This window comes from Mobula hypostoma, chromosome 15 (assembly GCF_963921235.1).
Source record: "Mobula hypostoma chromosome 15, sMobHyp1.1, whole genome shotgun sequence".
Lineage (NCBI taxonomy): Eukaryota > Metazoa > Chordata > Chondrichthyes > Myliobatiformes > Myliobatidae > Mobula > Mobula hypostoma.
This window is the reverse complement of record NC_086111.1, coordinates 12,631,546-12,649,900: the sequence shown is the minus strand read 5'-3', so window position 1 is coordinate 12,649,900 and position 18,355 is coordinate 12,631,546. Positions and strand designations below refer to the sequence as shown.

Below are 18,355 nucleotides of genomic sequence, written 5' to 3'. Positions count from 1 at the left end.
AGAGAAATATCATGACAGTGCTCAGTCAGGAGCCTTCCGGAGAACTTACTAATGATGCCTTATGGGTGGAACTGAGGAATAAGAAAGGTATGACCATGTTAATGGGGCTATATTGCAGACCATCCAACAGTCCGTGGGATTTAGAGGAAGAAAACTGTAGAGATCGCAGACTGTTGCAGGAAACATGAGTTTGTTATAGTAAACAACAGGAATTCTGCAGATGCTGGAAATTCAAGCAACACACATCAAAGTTGCTGGTGAACGCAGCAGGCCAGGCGGCATCTCTAGGAAGAGGTGCAGTCGACGTTTCAGGCCGAGACCCTTCGTCAGGACTAACTGAAGGAAGAGTGAGTAAGGGATTTGAAAGTTGGAGAGGGAGGGGGAGATCCAAAATGATAGGAGAAGACAGGAGGGGGAGGGATGGAGTGAAGAGCTGGACAGGTGATAGGCAAATGGGATATGAGAGGATCATGGGACAGGAGGTCCGGGAAGAAAGACAAGGAGTGGGGGGGGGTACCCAGAGGATGGGCAAGGGGTATATTCAGAGGGACAGAGGGAGAAAAAGGAGAGTGAGAGAAAGAATGTGTGTATAAAAATAAGTAACAGATGGGGTACGAGGGGGAGGTGGGGCATTAGCAGAAGTTAGAGAAGTCGATGTTCATGCCATCAGGTTGGAGGCTACCCAGACAGAATATAAGGTGTTGTTCCTCCAACCTGAGTGTGGCTTTATCTTTACAGTAGAGGAGGCCGTGGATAGACATGTCAGAATGGGAATGGGATGTGGAATTAAAATGTGTGGCCACTGGGAGATCCTGCTTTCTCTGGCAGACAGAGCGTAGGTGTTCAGCAAAGCGGTCTCCCAGTCTGCGTCGGGTCTTGCCAATATATAGAAGGCCACATCGGGAGCACCGGACGCAGTATATCACCCCAGCCGACTCACGGGTGAAGTGTTGCCTCACCTGGAAGGACTGTTTGGGGCCCTGAATGGTGGTAAGGGAGGAAGTGTAAGGGCATGTGTAGCACTTGTTCCGCTTACACGGATAAGTGCCAGGAGGGAGATCAGTGGGGAGGGATGGGGGGGACGAATGGACAAGGGAGTCGCGTAGGGAGCGATCCCTGCGAAATGCAGAGAGGAGGGGGAGGGAAAGATGTGCTTAGTGGTGGGATCCCGTTGGAGGTGGCGGAAGTTACGGAGAATAATATGTTGGACCCGGAGGCTGGTGGGGTGGTAGGTGAGGACCAAGGGAACCCTATTCCTAGTTGGGTGGCGGGAGGATGGAGTGAGAGCAGATGTACGTGAAATGGGGGAGATGCGTTTAAGAGCAGAGTTGATAGTGGAGGAAGGGAAGCCCCTTTCTTTAAAAAAGGAAGACATTTCCCTAGTCCTAGAATGAAAAGCCTCATCCTGAGAGCAGATGCAGCGGAGACGGAGGACTTGCGAGAAGGGGATGGTGTTTTTGCAAGAGACAGGGTGAGAAGAGGAATAGTCCAGATAGCTGTGAGAGTTAGTAGGCTTATAGTAGACATCAGTGGATAAGCTGTCTCCAGAGACAGAGACAGAAAGATCTAGAAAGGGGAGGGAGGTGTCGGAAATGGACTAGGTAAACTTGAGGGCAGGGTGAAAGTTGGTGGCAAAGTTAATAAAGTCAACGAGCTCTGCATGCGTGCAGGAAGTAGAATATACCCCTTACCCATCCTCTGGGTTTCCCCCCCCCCCTGCCGTCTTTCTTCCCAGACCTCCTGTCCCATGATCCTCTCATATCCTTTTTGCCTATCACCTGTCCAGCTCTTGGCTCCATCCCTCCCCCTCCTGTCTTCTCCTGTCATTTTGGATCTCCCCACCCCCTCCAACTTTCAAATCCCTTACTCACTCTTCCTTCAGTTAGTCCTGACGAAGGGTTTCGGCCTGAAACGTCGACTGCACCTCTTCCTAGAGATGCTGCCTGCCCTGCTTTGTTATAGTAGGTGCTTTTAACTTTCCACATATTGACTGGGACTCCCATACTGTAAAGGACTAGATGGAACAGTTTGTCAAATGTGTTCAGGAAAGCTTCCTTAATCAGTATATAGAAGTTCCAGTGAGAGAGTGTACAATACTTGATTTCCTTTTAGGGAATGAGATAGGGCAGGTGACAGAAGTTGGTGTAGGCAAACAGTTTGCATCTGGTGATCATAATACCATTAGTTTTAAAGTCAATATGGAAAAAAATAGGTCTGATCTGCGGGTCGAGATTCTAAATTGGGGAAAGGCCAATTTTGATGGTATCAGAAAGGATCTGGTAAGCGTGGATTGGGACAGGCTGTTTTCTGGCAAAGGTGTACTTGGTAAGTGGGAGACCTTCAAAAGTGAAATTTTGTGAGTGCAAAGCTTGTACAGTATGTGCCTGTCAGAATAAAAGGTAAAGGTTTAGGGAACTTTGGTTGTCAAGAGATATCAACATTAAGAAGGAAAAGGAAATGCATAATCAGATATTGACAGGTCAGAGCAAATGAAGAGCTTATGGAGTATAAGAAATACAAGAGAACACTTAAGAAAGAAATAGGATGGTTAAAAGGTGGCATGAGGTTGCTCTAGCAGACAAGGTGAAGGAGAATTCTAAGGGATACTATAGATATATTAAGAGCATCACACATCAAAGTTGCATCTCTCTAGAGATGCTGCCTGGCCTGCTGCGTTCACCAGCAACTTTGATGTGTGTTGCTTGAATTTCCAGCATCTGCAGAATTCCTCGTGTTTGCGTGATATATTAAGAGCGAAAGGATTGCCAGGCAAAAAATTTGGTCCTCTGGAAGACCAGAATAGTGATCTATTCTTTTGGCGTGAAGCTAAAAGAAATGGGGAGATCTTAAATGGATTTTTCGTATCTGTATTTACTTGGGAGACAGACACAGAGTCTATAGAAGTGAGGTAAATTAGCAGAAAGATCATGGACCCTATACAGATTACAGAGGAGGAGGTGTTTGCTCTCCTGGGGCAATTTAGGGTAAATAAATCCCCAGGGCCTGATGAGATGTTCCTTCAGACCCTATGGGAAGCAAGTGCAAAAATTGTAAGGGCCCTAGCAGAGATATTTAAATCACCCTAGCGACAGGTGAAGTACAGGAGGATTGGTGGATAATGTTGTTCCATTGTTTAAGAAAGACTAAAAATAAACCAGGAAATTATAGGCTGTTGAGTCTGACATCAGCAGTGGAAACATTATTGGAAAGTATTCTCAGGGATCAGATACATGATTACTTGGATAGACATATTAGAGATAGTCAGCATGGCTTTGTGCATGGTAGTTCATGTGTACCCAATATTTTAGAGTTTTTCAAGAAAGTTACTTGGAAAGTTGATGAAGGCAGGCAGTGGATGTTGTCTTTAGTATGGCATTTGACAAAGTCACGTATGGGAGGTTGGTCAAGAAGGTTCAGTTGCTTGGCATTCAAGATGAGGTAGTAAATTGGATTAGAGATTGGCTTTGTAGGAGAAGCCAGGGAGTGGTGGTACATGGTTGCCTCTCTGACTAGATGCTTATGACTAGTGGAGTGCCACAAGGATCAGTGTTGTTGTTAGTCATCTACATCAACGATCTGGATGATAATGTGGTTAACTGGATCAGCAAATTCGTGGATGACACCTAGACTGGGGGTACAGTGGACAGCAAGGAAGACTATCAGAGCTTGCAGCAATATCTGGACCAGCTGGAAAAATAGGCTGAAAAATGACGGGTGGAATTAAATGCAGATAAATGCGAGGTGTTGCACTGTGGTAGGGTCAACCAGGGTAGGTCTTACACAGTGAATGGTAGGGCACTGAGGAGTGTGGTAGAACAAAGGGATCTGAGTATACAGATTCATAATTCATTGAAAGTGGTGGATAGGGTTGTAAAGAAATCTTTTGACACATTGGCCTTCATACATCAAAGTAAAGATGGGATGTTACATTGAAGTATTATAAGATATTGGTGATACCTAATTTGGAGTATTGTGTGCAGTTTTGGTCACCTTCCCACAGGAAAGATGTAAATAAGGTTGAAAGCGAACAGAAAAAGTCTCCAAGCGTTTGCCAGGATTGGAGGAAAGATTGCTCTACTCTCTGTATACACGACTGTGTGGCTAGGCATAGCTCGAATACCATCTACAAATTTGCTGATGATACAACCATTGGTAGAATCTCAGGTGGTGACGAGAGTACAGGAGTGAGATACTTTATACTTTATTGTCGCCAAACAATTAGTACTAGAACGTACAATCATCACAGCAATATTTGAATCTGCGCTTCGCACTCCCTGGATTACAAATATAAAATATTAAAAATAGTTAAAATTAGTAAATATTAAAAATTTAAATTATAAATCATAAATAGAAAAAAAATGGGAAGTAAGGTAGTGTAAAAAAACGAGAGGCAGTCCGGATATTTGGAGGGTATGGCCCAGATCCGGGTCAGGATCCGTTCAGCAGTCTTATCACAGTTGGGAAGAAGCTGTTCCCAAATCTGGTCGTACGAATCTTCAATCTCCTGAACATTCTCCCGGAGGGAAGAGGGACAAAAAGTCTGTTGGCTGTGTGGGTTGTGTCCTTTCCTGGCAGCACTTCTCTGACTGCGTGCAGTGTAAAGTGAGTCCACAGACGGAAGACATGCCAACTAGTGGAATGGTGCCACAGTGCAACCTGGCACTCAACGTCAATAAGATGAAAGAGCTGATTGTGGACTTCAGGAAGGGTAAGACGAAGGAGCACATACCAATCCTCATAGAGGGATCAGAAATGGAGAGAGTGAGCAGCTTCAAGTTACTGGGTGTCAAGATCTCTGAGAATCTAACCTGGTCCCAACACATTGATGTAGTCATAAAGAAGGCAAGACAGCAGCTATACTTTATTAGGAGTTTGAAGCGATTTGCCATGTCAACAAATACGCTCAGAAACTTCTATAGTTGTACCGTGGAGAGCATTCTGACAGGCTGCACCACTGTCTGGTATGGAGAGGCTACTGCATAGGACTGAAAGAAGCTGCAGAAGGTTGTAAGTCTAGTCACTTGGGCACTAGCCTACAAAGTACCCAAGACATCTTTAGGGAGCGGTGTCTCAGAAAGGCAGCGTCCATTATTAAGGATCTCCAGCACTCAGGGCATGCCCTTTTTCTCACTGTTACCATCAGGCAGGAGGTACAGAAGCCTGAAGGCACATACTCAGTGATTCAGGAACAACTTCTTCCCCTCTGCCATCCGATTCCTAAATGGACATTGAATCTTTGGACACTACCTCACTTTTTTTAATATACAGTATTTCTGTTTTTACACATTTTTAAATAATCTATTCAATATACGTAATTGATTTGCTTGTTTATTTTATTTATTTTTTTCTCTCTCTCTGCTAGATTATGTATTGCATTGAACTGCTGCTGCTAAGTTAACAAATTTCACATCACATGTTGGTGATAATAAACCTGATTCTGATTCTGAATAGGTTAGGATTTGATTCCTTGGAAGTAGAAGACTGAAGGGAGATTTGATATAGGTATACAAATTTATGAGAGGTATATATAGGGGAAATTGCAAACAGACTTTTTCCATTTAAGTTGGGTGGGGCTACAACTCAAGGTCATGAGCTAATATTGAGAGGTGAAAAGTTTAAGGGGAGCATGAGGGGAAACTGTTTCACTCAGAGGGTCATGAGAGTGTGGAATGAGCTGCTAGCGCAAGCAGTGCATTCGAGCTCTATTTCAACATTTAAGAGAATTTTGGATAGGTACACAGATGATGGGTATGGTCCAGGTGCAAGTTGATAGGGCAAAGCAGTTTAAATGCTTTGGTATTGTCTAGATGGGCTGGAGGGCTCGTTCCTGTGCTGTACTTTTCTATGACACTCCATTCCAGTCACCCCAACATAAATATACATTTCCATAGACGAGGGAGACCAGACATTTACCTAACATTTCAGGTGTAGTCACACAAGGTCCACTGTGATTGGAGTAGAATGTCGTTGCTCTTGTACTCAAATCCTTATGTCACTATTTGCCACCCTCATTCCTTGTTGTACTAGTTCATCAATGTTAACTGATCCACATACAAGATATCCTGATCCCTTGGAACATTAACACCCTTTCAATCCCTCACTATTACTCTGCTTTTTTCTACAAGTGCACAACTTTCAATTCACATAGCTTCCCCAAAGTCCCTACTACATTCTTCCTACAACCCACACTGGTACCTAGCTTTACAGTTTCAAGTCAACTTGAAACTTGCTAACATTTTCAAATGGACTATCTTGGAATCAAAATGGTAGCAAACCCACACAGCCAGACGTTGGTGGATATGCGGAATTCATTGCCACAGATGGCTGTGGAGGTCCAGTAATTGGGTACATTTAAAGTGGATATTGATAGGTTCTTGATTAGTAAGGGCACCAAAGGTTATTGAGAGAAGGCAGGTGAATGGGGTTGAGAAAGAAAATAAAGAAAATAAAAGGAATGGTGGAGCAGATTCATTGTGCCAAATGGCCTAATTCTGCTCCTATGTCTTATGGTCTTCTGATCATGCCTCTCACCTTTTAACCCCTGCCTCCAGTTTATCAATGAATAATCACCATTTTAGAAATAGTCAAAAGCACCGCTTCCTTGAATTGAAGCAGTGCCCCATTTCTAGACTGACCCACAAAAGAAATATGTTCTCCAGATCAATGCCGTTTAGCCTTCTCAGAAACAATGTCAACAATTAACAAATTAATTGGCTGTTCTTTATATTTTATTCAACATTGGAACAAGTATAAAATTTTAAAAATCATTTCTATTTCACATAATGACAAATTCAGCATAGGCACAATTACAAAGTTACCGTAGAAACCTCAGTCTTCAAGCTTGTCATCAAAATTCCATGACAAATGTATTGTTACTGTGGAACTGGAATTATATAACATTAGGTGTAGTGGGAAGTATTCAGATGGAGGAATATGCCAGTAGGTAGGTCCACCACACTATAAAACGAAGAATTTAGGGCATAATAATCCTGGAATTCTATAATTTTGCCATCAAGCAACAGTGGAAGGAGTGCTTCCCCAATACTGAAAAAAACAGCAATACAGATGGCAAGCAATTCTGCCTTCTCATGGTCTTCCTTACTGATTTTAATATTCTCTGGATATAGTTTGTGTTCTAACATGAAACAGGGTACTTGCTTTTATCGTCCTTATTCAGTTAACAGCTAATGACCACTAAAAAATTATAAAATTGGCTAGGATGAGGACGATGCCAGAGAAATGGCATCCACTGAAACATTTTCTCATTTGTATGAAGATTAATTATACTACCACTGTCCACTGATTCTTTGCTTCCATGTATAAGCTGATACCCCGCTGAATGTTATGTACCCAATGTAATATTTCCTTAAAATGTTCTAGATGATATTTGTCCTCTAAAGTACCACTTAAAAAATAACAGATGACAACTGTTTGAGTGTGGAAGGATAAGATGCAATGTCACTGGAATTTGCAAGATTCCAAGAGATATTGACAAATCTGGATATTTAGTCGTTCATTCAAGTCCAAGATCAATAAACATAATACTTCAGCAATATTAATGCAATAGTGATAGCAAACTTAATCGAAAAAATGGTGATTTGCTGTGACTTCATGTAGCCTGTTGCTAATATACAGCAGTATGCATTTAATGTTAGGTCTACTTATTATTTAACCTAATGTTTTACAATGCTGATTTTCTTATAGGCCCATCAGAAACCTGTCTAAGGATGGTTGGGGCTAATTACAATACATTTTTAAATGTGTTAACTTGCCACAGTTAAAACTGCACTAACTTGCATGCCAAGATTTTGCACCACTTCCTGCACTGAGAGGAAGTGAATTGCTAATGGAATACAAGAGGAGTTGTAAGATTTGTTCCACTTCCAGGCTGTACTACTGATCAAACTTCACTTTGGAAGTATCATCAGGAGAGAACACCTTTCGGCACACTGCACGTGTATCCACTGTATTACTGGAGAAACTCTTCTAGGAAAGGCCCAGCATTTCTTGGTTGTCCCAAAGCCACTTCCAGTATTTGTTGAGTTTGTGATCCTGAGGCTGTACCTAGAAAATACCAGTGAGAATAGAATGTGCTCACAATCAGAACTGCCCCAAATCTCACCACAGGTTCTTGCAATGACTCACGACTTTCAGACACATGGACAGAGGAAGAATTTCCTTTATCTACTTCTAAATTGCAAAAGAAGCTATGACCCAGGTGTAAGGTGCATTTGGCCCATCTTATCTATTCAAGGGCTACCAGCATAATCCCACTTTTCATCCTTTATGTGGATACTAACCCCATGGAAGCTCACAGAGACATCCAAATATTGCTCTATATGGTGAGTGTTTTTGCTCTTATTACCCTTTCAGACAATAAATTCCAGGCTCACTTCACCCTCTGAGTGAAAATCTTTCCCCCATTTGTCAGCCATACAAATATGAATTTACATAAGGTAGGCAAGAGTCAAGACAGAGTGCTGGCCCTGAAGTAAGTGCAGAAGTCCCATTACACAGAGTACTGAGGGAGGATTCTGAGGCAGGTCTTCATTATTTTCAATAAGGAAGAACTCTAGTTCTATTAGCTTCCAAAGTAAATGACTGAATATCTGTCATTAGGTTTTACAGTGTTTTCCTGAAGTAACTGGTTTGATTTTAAATAGTTGAAAAGCAGGAGTCCTATGGGTTTGTGAGGGAGGGGTCCCTGTTTCACTTATCAATCCAATTGTAATCTCATCAGATTAAGTTCAGTAAATCTTTATACTTTCATATGTGAAGTCCAAGAATGGAGGTGAGTAGCAGTCCTTTTTGGCTGTTTCTTAATCACAGCAATAGGAACACATAGAAACATAGAAACATAGAAAATAGGTGCAGGAGTAGGCCATTCGGCCCTTCGAGCCTGCACCGCCATTTATTATGATCATGGCTGATCATCCAACTCAGAACCCAGCCTTCCCTCCATACCCCCTGACCCCTGTAGCCACAAGGGCCATATCTAACTTCCTTTTAAACATAGCTAATGAACTGGCCTCAACAGTTTGCTGTGGCAGAGAATTCCACAGATTCACCACTCTCTGTGTGAAGAAGTTTTTCCTAACCTCGGTCCTAAAAGGCTTCCCCTCTATCCTCAAACTGTGACCCCTCGTTCTAGACCTCCCCAACATCGGGAACAATCTTCCTGCATCTAGCCTGTCCAATCCCTTTAGGATCTTATACGTTTCAATCAGATCCCCCCTCAATCTTCTAAATTCCAACGAGTACAAGCCCAGTTCATCCAGTCTTTCTTCATATGAAAGACCTGCCATCCCAGGAATCAATCTGGTGAACCTTCTTTGTACTCCCTCTATGGCAAAGATGTCTTTCCTCAGATTAGGGGACCAAAACTGCACACAATACTCCAGGTGTGGTCTCACCAAGGCCTTGTACAACTGCAGTAGTACCTCCCTGCTCCTGTACTCGAATCCTCTCGCTATAAATGCCAGCATACCGTTCGCCTTTTTCACCGCCTGCTGTACCTGCATGCCCACTTTCAATGACTGGTGTATAATGACACCCAGGTCTCGTTGCACCTCCCCTTTTCCTAATCGGCCACCATTCAGATAATAATCTGTTTTCCTATTTTTGCCACCAAAGTGGATAACTTCACATTTATCCACATTAAATTGCATCTGCCATGAGTTTGCCCACTCACCCAACCTATCCAAGTCACCCTGCATCCTCTTAGCATCCTCCTCGCATCCTCCTCACTGCTAACACTGCCACCCAGCTTCGTGTCATCCGCAAACTTGGAGATGCTGCATTTAATTCCCTCATCCAAGTCATTAATATATATTGTAAACAACTGGGGTCCCAGCACTGAGCCTTGCGGTACCCCACTAGTCACCGCCTGCCATTCTGAAAAGGTCCCGTTTATTCCCACTCTTTGCTTCCTGTCTGCTAACCAATTCTCCACCCACACCAATACCTTACCCCCAATACCGTGTGCTTTAAGTTTGCACACTAATCTCCTATGTGGGACCTTGTCAAAAGCCTTTTGAAAATCCAAATATACCACATCCACTGGTTCTCCCCTATCCACTCTACTAGTTACATCCTCAAAAAATTCTATGAGATTCGTCAGACATGATTTTCCTTTCACAAATCCATGCTGACTTTGTCCGATCATTTCACCGCTTTCCAAATGTGCTGTTATCACATCCTTGATAACTGACTCCAGCAGTTTCCCCACCACCGACGTTAGGCTAACCGGCCTATAATTCCCCGGTTTCTCTCTCCCTCCTTTTTTAAAAAGTGGGGTTACATTAGCCACCCTCCAATCCTCAGGAACTAGTCCAGAATCTAACGAGTTTTGAAAAATTATCACTAATGCATCCACTATTTCTTGGGCCACTTCCTTAAGCACTCTGGGATGCAGACCATCTGGCCCTGGGGATTTATCTGCCTTCAATCCCTTCAATTTACCTAACACCACTTCCCTACTAACATGTATTTCGCTCAGTTCCTCCATCTCACTGGACCCTCTGTCCCTTACTATTTCTGGAAGATTATTTATGTCCTCCTTAGTGAAGACAGAACCAAAGTAGGCTGTTACACATCTCCAGAGTTTGGGCTGTGAGGTTATAAATAACAGTATTTAACTATCAGTGATAAAACTACAGCGATTAATCACTTTGAAATCGTTTGAATGACACAAAGGTTAGGGGTGTTGTGGATAGTGTGGCGGGCTGTCAGAGGTCACAATGGGACATTGATAGGATGAAGAGCTGGGCTGAGAAGTGGCAGATCGCATTCAACCCAGATAAGTGTGAGGTGGTTCATTTTGGTAAGTAAAATACGATGGCAGAATATAGTATTAATGGTAAGACTCTTGGCAGTGTGGAGGATCAGAGGGATCTTGGGGTCCGAGTCCAGAGGACACTCAAAGCTGCTACGCAGGTTGACTCTGTGGTTAAGAAGACATACGGTGCATTGGCCTTCATCAATCGTGGGACTGAGTTTAAGAGACGAGAGGTAATGTTGCAGCTATATAGGACACTGGTCAGACCCCACTTGTAGTACTGTGCTCAATTCTGGTCGCCTCACTACAGGAGGGATGTGGAAACCATAGAAAGGGTGCAGAGGAGATTTACAAGGATGTTGCCTGGATTGGGGAGCATGCCTTATGAGAATAGGTTGAGTGAACTTGGCCTTTTCTCCTTGGAGTGGCGGAGGATGAGCGGTGACCTGATAGAGGTGTACAAGATAATGAGAGGCATTGATCGTGTGGATAGTCAGAGGCTTTTCCCCAGGGCCGAAATGGCTAGCACAAGAGGGCATAGTTTTAAGGTGCTTGGAAGTAGCTACAGAGGAGATGTCAGGGGTAAGTTTTTTTACGCAGAGAATGGTGAGAGCATGGAATGGGCTGCCGGCGGTGGTGGTGGAGGTGGAAATGATAGGATCTTTTAAGAGACTCCTAGACGGATACACGGAGCTTAGAAAAATAGAGGGCTATGGGTAAAGCCTAGGTAGCTCTAAGGTAGGGACATGTTCGGCACAGCTTTGTAGGCCGAAGAGCCTGTATTGTGCTGAATGTTTTCTATGTTTCTACAAATCTGGCTCTTCCTCCATGAAAATCAAGCAACCACTAATTCAAAAAAGGATGCTGACAAACTGAGATAAAATAGGGCATTTTGGGGAGAATAAAGAGAAATGTAAACAGTCAACACACATCAAAGTTGCTGGTGAACGCAGCAGGCCAAGCAGCATCTCTAGGAGGAGGTGCAGTCGACGTTTCAGGCCGAGACCCTTCGTCAGGACTCAGAAATGTAAACAGTGTTGTCACTGGCCTGCTCTGCTCTGCCAATTCAATGTGGATACGTATTCTCTTCTCAGCAACCCTGCACAAGTTGATTCTGGAAGTTTATTTATATAAAAAAATAATTTTAACTCTTACCTCCTTCCATTCTTTGACACAAAAAATCCTATAGGAATCATTTCCATACTTTCCAATTCCATGCAGTTCAATTGGGTACCTCCACTGTTTGGTGAGGAACTCGTCTATTACAGGAAGAGTAAAGGCACTGTAAGCATCCAGCAATTATGTTAATGGTGCAAATACCAACATTCAGCTGTGTTCTGACCATCTTCAACAGACACCATATCAAAGCTTTTATGGAATCCCCATTCCAGATTTGTTTCTTCAACAAAGTGAGAATACTTCACCTTCCCTTAGATGGAGGCAGCCCACAAGGCCAGAAACACTGGCGATGGTTAGCTCTGGCCCAAGTTCAGAGGCAGTCAAGCATGTGTGGGGTTATTTGCTGAAGCCCATCCCAGACTCCCCAACCCAAACAGCTTATACCATCTTTTGAAAAATCATTGAGTTCCGAAGATCAGACAGGACATACACTAGGTTACTACCAGAAACAACGGAAGACATTACTGCGCCTTTGGCAATGATCTGTGCATCCTCACTGCACGCATGGGGAAAGCCAGATGATTGGAGAGTGGCAAATGTTATTCCTTTGTTTAAGAAAGAAAATCGGAATATCTGGGAAATGAAGACTATTGAGTCTTAATTCAGTGGTGGGAAAATTATTGGAGAAGATTCATAGAGTCAGGATTTTATGAGCATTTAGTATGATTGCTTTGTCTCATGGTGGCTTCACAAGGTTGACAAAATTCTTTGAGGATGTGACAAAACTCATTGATGAAGGTAGAGTAGTGGATGTGGCGTTTAAGGATTTTACTAAGGTGTTTGAAAGGGTTCTCCATGGTAAGCTCATTCAGAAAGTCAGCAGGCATGGGATCCAGGGAAACTTTGTTGTGTGGATTCAGAATTGGCTTGACAATAGAAAGCAAAGGGTGGTTGCAGATGGAGAGATTCCGTTCGATATCGGTAACCAGCAGTGTTCTGCAAGGATCTGTTCTGGGAGTCCATCCGTTTTTGTTTTTTATAAATGACTTAGGTGGGTTAGTAAGTTTGCAGATGACATGAAGGTGGATAACGTAGAAGGTTGCCGTAGATTACAATGGGACACTGACAGGATACAGAGCTGAGCTGAGAAGTGGCAGATAGAGTTCAACCCAGAAGAGGGTGAAATGATTCACTTTGGAAGGTCGAATTTGAAGGCAAAATACAGAATGAAAGGCAGGATTAGACTATAAGACCTTAAGACACAGGAGCATAATTAGGCCATTCAGCCCATTGAGTCCACTCCGCCATTTCATCATGGTTGATCCGGATCCCACTCAACCCATACACCTGCCCTCTCACCATATCCCTTGATACCCTGAACAATCATGAATCCATCAACCTCTGCTTTGAATATACCCATGTATTTGGCCTCCACAGCAGTCTGTGGCACAGCATTCCAGATTCACCACTCTTTGGCTAAAAAAAATTACTCCTTACTTCTGTTCTAAAAGGTCACCCCTTAATTTTGAGGCTGTGCCCTCTAGTTCTGGATACCCCCACCATAGGAAATACACCTTATCTAGTCCTTTCAACATTCAGTAGGTTGTAATGAGATCCTCATGCATTCTTCAAAATCCAGTGAGTACAGGCCCAAAGCTGCCAAACACTCCTCATGTTAACCTCTTCACTCCTGGAAACATCCTCTGGACTCTCTCCAATGACAATACATCCTTTCTGAGAAAAGGGGCCCAAAACTGTTGACATTACTCCAAGTGCAGCCTGACTAGTGTCTTATAAAGCTTCAGCATTATCTCGTTTTTCTATTCTACTCCCCTGAAATAAATGGCAACATTGCATTTACCACAGATTCGACCTGTGAATTAACCTTCAGGGAGTCTTGCACAAGGACTCCTAAGTCCCTCTACATCTCTGATGTTTGAATTTTTTCTCCCTTTAGATAATAGTCTACCAATTGTTCCTTTTACCAAAATGCAATGTTATACATTTCCCAACACTGTATTCCATCTGCTACTTTTTTGCCAATTCTTCCAATTTGTCTAAGTCCTGCTGCCTCAGCTTCCTCAGCACTACCTGCCCCTCCACCAATCTTTGTATCATCTGCAAACTGCCACAAAGCCATCATCCCCCCTTGAGGAACACTGCTAGTCACTGGCAGCCAACCAGAAAAGGCCTTTTATTCCCACTCACTGCCTCCTGCCTGTCAGACATTCCTGTATCCATGCTGGCATCTTTCCTGTAACACCACAGGACTTGATTTGTTAAGCAGCCTTGTGTGTCACCTTATCAAATGCCTTCTGAAAATCCAAGTAAATGACTTCCACTGCTTCTTCTTTGTCCATCCTGTTTGTACTTCCTCAAAGATCTCTTAACAGATTTGTCAGGCAAGATTTCCCTTCAGAGAAACCATGCTGAATTGTACTTATTTAATCATTAGACTCTGAGTACCTCGAAACTTCATCCTTAATGATAGACTCCAAACACTTTCCCAACTACTGAGGTTAGGTTAATTGGCCTATAATTTCCTCTCTTTTGTCTTCTTCCCTTCTTAAAGAGTGGAGTGACATTTGCAATCTTCTATTCCTCTGGGACTATGCCAGGATCAAGTGATTCTTGAAAGATCATGACCAATTCATCTGTTATTTCTTAAGCAACCTCTTTCAGGACTCTGGGATGTAGTCCATCTGGTCCAGGTGACCTATGCACCTTAAAACCTTTCAGTTTGTCTAACACTTTTTCCTTTGTGATAGTAATGGCAGTTACTCCTGTTCCCTGACACCCACAGACCTCTGCCATACAGCTTGTGTCTTACACAGAAAAGACTGAAGCAAAGTATCCATTAAGTTCACCTGCCATTTATTGTCCCCCTACCTCAGCAGCATCATTTTCTAGCGGTCCAATATCAACTCTCACCTCCCTTTCATTCTTTATATGACTGTAAAAAAAATCCTTTAGTATCCTGCTTTATATTATCGGCTAGTTTACCTTCACATTTCATTATTTCCCTTCTTATAGCTTTTTTAGTTGCCTTTTGTTGATTTTAAAAGCTTCCCAATCATCTAACTTCCCACTAACTTTTGCTTCCTTATATGCCCTTTCCTTGACTTTTATGCAGTCCTTAACTTCCCTTGACAGCCATGGTTGCCTAGCCCTGTTGTTTGTGAACTATTTCTTCTGTGGGACATATCTAACCTATTCTTGTAAACTATTCCTAGAAACTTCAGTCACCTCTGCTCTGCTGTCTTCCCTGCCAGCATTTCCCTCCAATCCACCTGGGCAAGCTCTTCTCTCATGCCTCTTTCCATTGCAATACTGATACATGTGACTTATGCTTCTCCCTCTCACACTGCAGTATGAATTGAATCATATCACGATCATTTCCCCCTAAGCTGACTAATAAAATCAAGGTTATTACACAACACCCAATCTAAGATAGCCTCTCCCCTAGTAGGCTCGAGCTCAAGCTGCTCTAAAGCCATCTCATAAGCATTCAACAAATTCCCTCTTGCGATCTGACACCAACCTGATTTTCCAAATCCCCCTGTATATTGAAGTCCCCATTACAATTGTGACATTACCCTTATTACATGCCTTAAATTCCCTCCCTTTGCAATCTGAACCCCACATCTTGGCTCCTCTTGGGAGGCTTATATATGATCCCCATAATGGTTTTTTTCCCCCACCCACAAAGATTCGACATTCTCTGACCCTATGTCAGTGTGGAGGAAGAGGGATTTTGAGTTTCATATCCATCGATCTCTCAAAGCTGCCATACAAATTGATAGGATCAATAAGAAGGCATGTGCTGTGTTGGCATTCAAGAGCCCGAAGGTGATACTGCAATTCTATAAAACCTTGTTTAGACCAACCTTAGAATATTGTGTTCAGTTCTGGTTGCCTCATTATAGGAAGGATGTTGAAGCTTTAGAGAGATTTACCAGGATGCTGCCTGGATCAGAGAGCATGTCTTATGAAACAACATACATCAAAGTTGCTGGTGAACGCAGCAGGCCAAGCAGCATCTATAGGAAGAGGCGCAGTCGACGTTTCAGGCCGAGACCCTTCGTCAGGACTAACTGAAGGAAGAGTGAGTAAGGGATTTGAAAGCTGGAGGGGGAGGGGGAGATGCAAAATGATAGGAGAAGACAGGAGGGGGAGGGATAGAGCCGAGAGCTGGACAGGTGATAGGCAAAAGGGGATACGAGAGGATCATGGGACAGGAGGTCCGGGAAGAAAGACGGGGGCGGGGGTGACCCAGAGGATGGGCAAGAGGTATATTCAGAGGGACAGAGGGAGAAAAAGGAGAGTGAGAGAAAGAATGTGTGCATAAAAATGAGTAACAGATGGGGTACGAGGGGGAGGTGGGGCCTTAGCAGAAGTTAGAGAAGTCGATGTTCATGCCATCAGGTTGGAGGCTACCCAGACGGAATATAAGGTGTTGTTCCTCCAACCTGAGTGTTAAAGATGAAGCCACACTCAGGTTGGAGGAACAACACCTTATATTCCGTCTGGGTAGCCTCCAACCTGATGGCATGAACATTGACTTCTCTAACTTCCGCTAGGCCCCACCTCCCCCTCGTACCCCATCTGTTACTCATTTTTATGCACACATTCTTTCTCTCACTCTCCTTTTTCTCCCTCTGTCCCTCTGAATATACCTCTTGCCCATCCTCTGGGTCACCCCCCCTCCTTGTCTTTCTTCCCAGACCTCCTGTCCCATGATCCTCTCGTATCCCCCTTTGCCTATCACCTGTCCAGCTCTCGGCTCTATCCCTCCCCCTCCTGTCTTCTCCTATCATTTTGCATCTCCCCCTCCCCCTCCAACTTTCAAATCCCTTACTCACTCTTCCTTCAGTTAGTCCTGACGAAGGGTCTCGGCCTGAAACGTCGACTGCGCCTCTTCCTATAGATACTGCTTGGCCTGCTGCGTTCACCAGCAACTTTGATGTATGTTGCTTGAATTTCCAGCATCTGCAGAATTCCTGTTGTTTGCATGTCTTATGAAGATAGGTTGAGCGAGCTAGTGCTTTTCTCTTTGGAGCAAAGGAGGATGACAGGTGACTTGATAGAGGTGTACAAGATGGTAAGAGGCAAAGATATCCAAAGACGTTTTTTCCAGAACAGAAATGGTTAACAGGAGAGGGCATAATTTCAAGGTGATTGGAGATTATTACACAGAGAGTGGTGGGTGCATGGAACACCCTACCAGAGGAGGTGGCAGAGGCAAATACATTCGGGACATTTAAGAAATTCTTAATTATGCACATGAATGATAGAAAAAAAATGGAGGGCCATGTAGGAGAGAAAGGTTAGATTGATTTTAGAGTACGTTAAAAGGTTGGCAAAACATCATGAGCTAAAGGACCTGTATTGTGCTGTAACTCTCTATATTCTATGCAGACATTGGTTGGGACACAGCTGGTCACAGCAACAAGTCATGACTGGTTCAATGAAATATCATCAGGATTGTTACAGTGAGTTTTTTTTGGGTAGATGATTTGTTTACACTTAAATGACTTTGGCCACCAGACTTCTATTTGACAAAGTACTGTAGATTGAGTCCACAACAATGCGCTTCCTAAAAAGGTGTGAATACTAGAAGCTTCTGGCGCCGTAGTTTGACCTGATGGTGTAGTTTCGAAGACAGTACTATCTATACATTATAAATATTAATTGTCTTCTATGTTAGCACGTGAAATGCCAAATAAATGTATTGTGGATTTAATTGCATTCCTAAAGGCTGTGGATACCAACCCAGACATGTTGGCGTCGGAAGGAAAGGATGGTGTGATATTTTGTATGTAGCTTCAATAGGAAACAATGTCTATGCATTGTCTATAACTTTTTAAGTAGCGATTGCCTTTGTGTTTAGCATATAAATATCGAGCCCACATCGGGCTAGCAGACCTTTCTACCGAAAGCGTCTCCGTCCGTATGATGCCTGCTTGTTGTGTCGAATAAAGCTGCTTTGTATCTACCAGTGACTCTGTCTCTCTGGTGATTTCATCCACGCTACAACATTTGGTGTCAGGAGTGGGATACTTTGTGACCCGTTGTGTGGCCAGCCTAGGCTTTCCCAACAAGGGACTGTACCGCCCGCACTACTGCATGGATCCTAGTTCAGGAAATCCTCCCAAGGTGGGGAACCCCAGTTCAGGTGGATTCAGATCAGGGAGCACATTTCACGGGGAAAGTGATGAAGGAAATGTGCCGTCTGCTAGGGATTCAACAACGGTTCCAGGTACCCTACCACCCCCAGAGTTCAGGGATGGTAGAAAGGATGAACCGTACAATCAAGAATGCGTTAGCCAAAGCTATAGCTGTGACAGGAAAGATATGGGTTGATGTATTACCAGGAATCTTGATGAGATTGCGCGCAATCCCGAACTGCGCTTTGGGTCTCAGCCCCTACGAATCATTGATGGGGCAAGCAATGCGACT

At 43.4% G+C, this 18,355-nt stretch overlaps 1 protein-coding gene across 2 annotated transcripts in view; it reads right to left on the bottom strand.

Annotated features, from left to right (window-relative positions):
- Window positions 1–6,691: 6,691 nt before the first annotated feature.
- Window positions 6,692–18,355, bottom strand: part of mbd4 (methyl-CpG binding domain protein 4) — a 28,320-nt gene continuing 16,656 nt past the window's right edge. For both annotated transcript variants that reach the window (XM_063067748.1, XM_063067747.1), the window contains exons 7-8: window positions 11,933–12,036; window positions 6,692–8,064 (exon numbers count right to left, since the gene is read on the bottom strand). In XM_063067748.1, coding sequence (XP_062923818.1) covers window positions 7,987–8,064; window positions 11,933–12,036 — 182 coding nt within the window. In that variant the 3' untranslated portion in view covers window positions 6,692–7,986. The remainder of the gene's footprint in view (window positions 8,065–11,932; window positions 12,037–18,355) is intronic.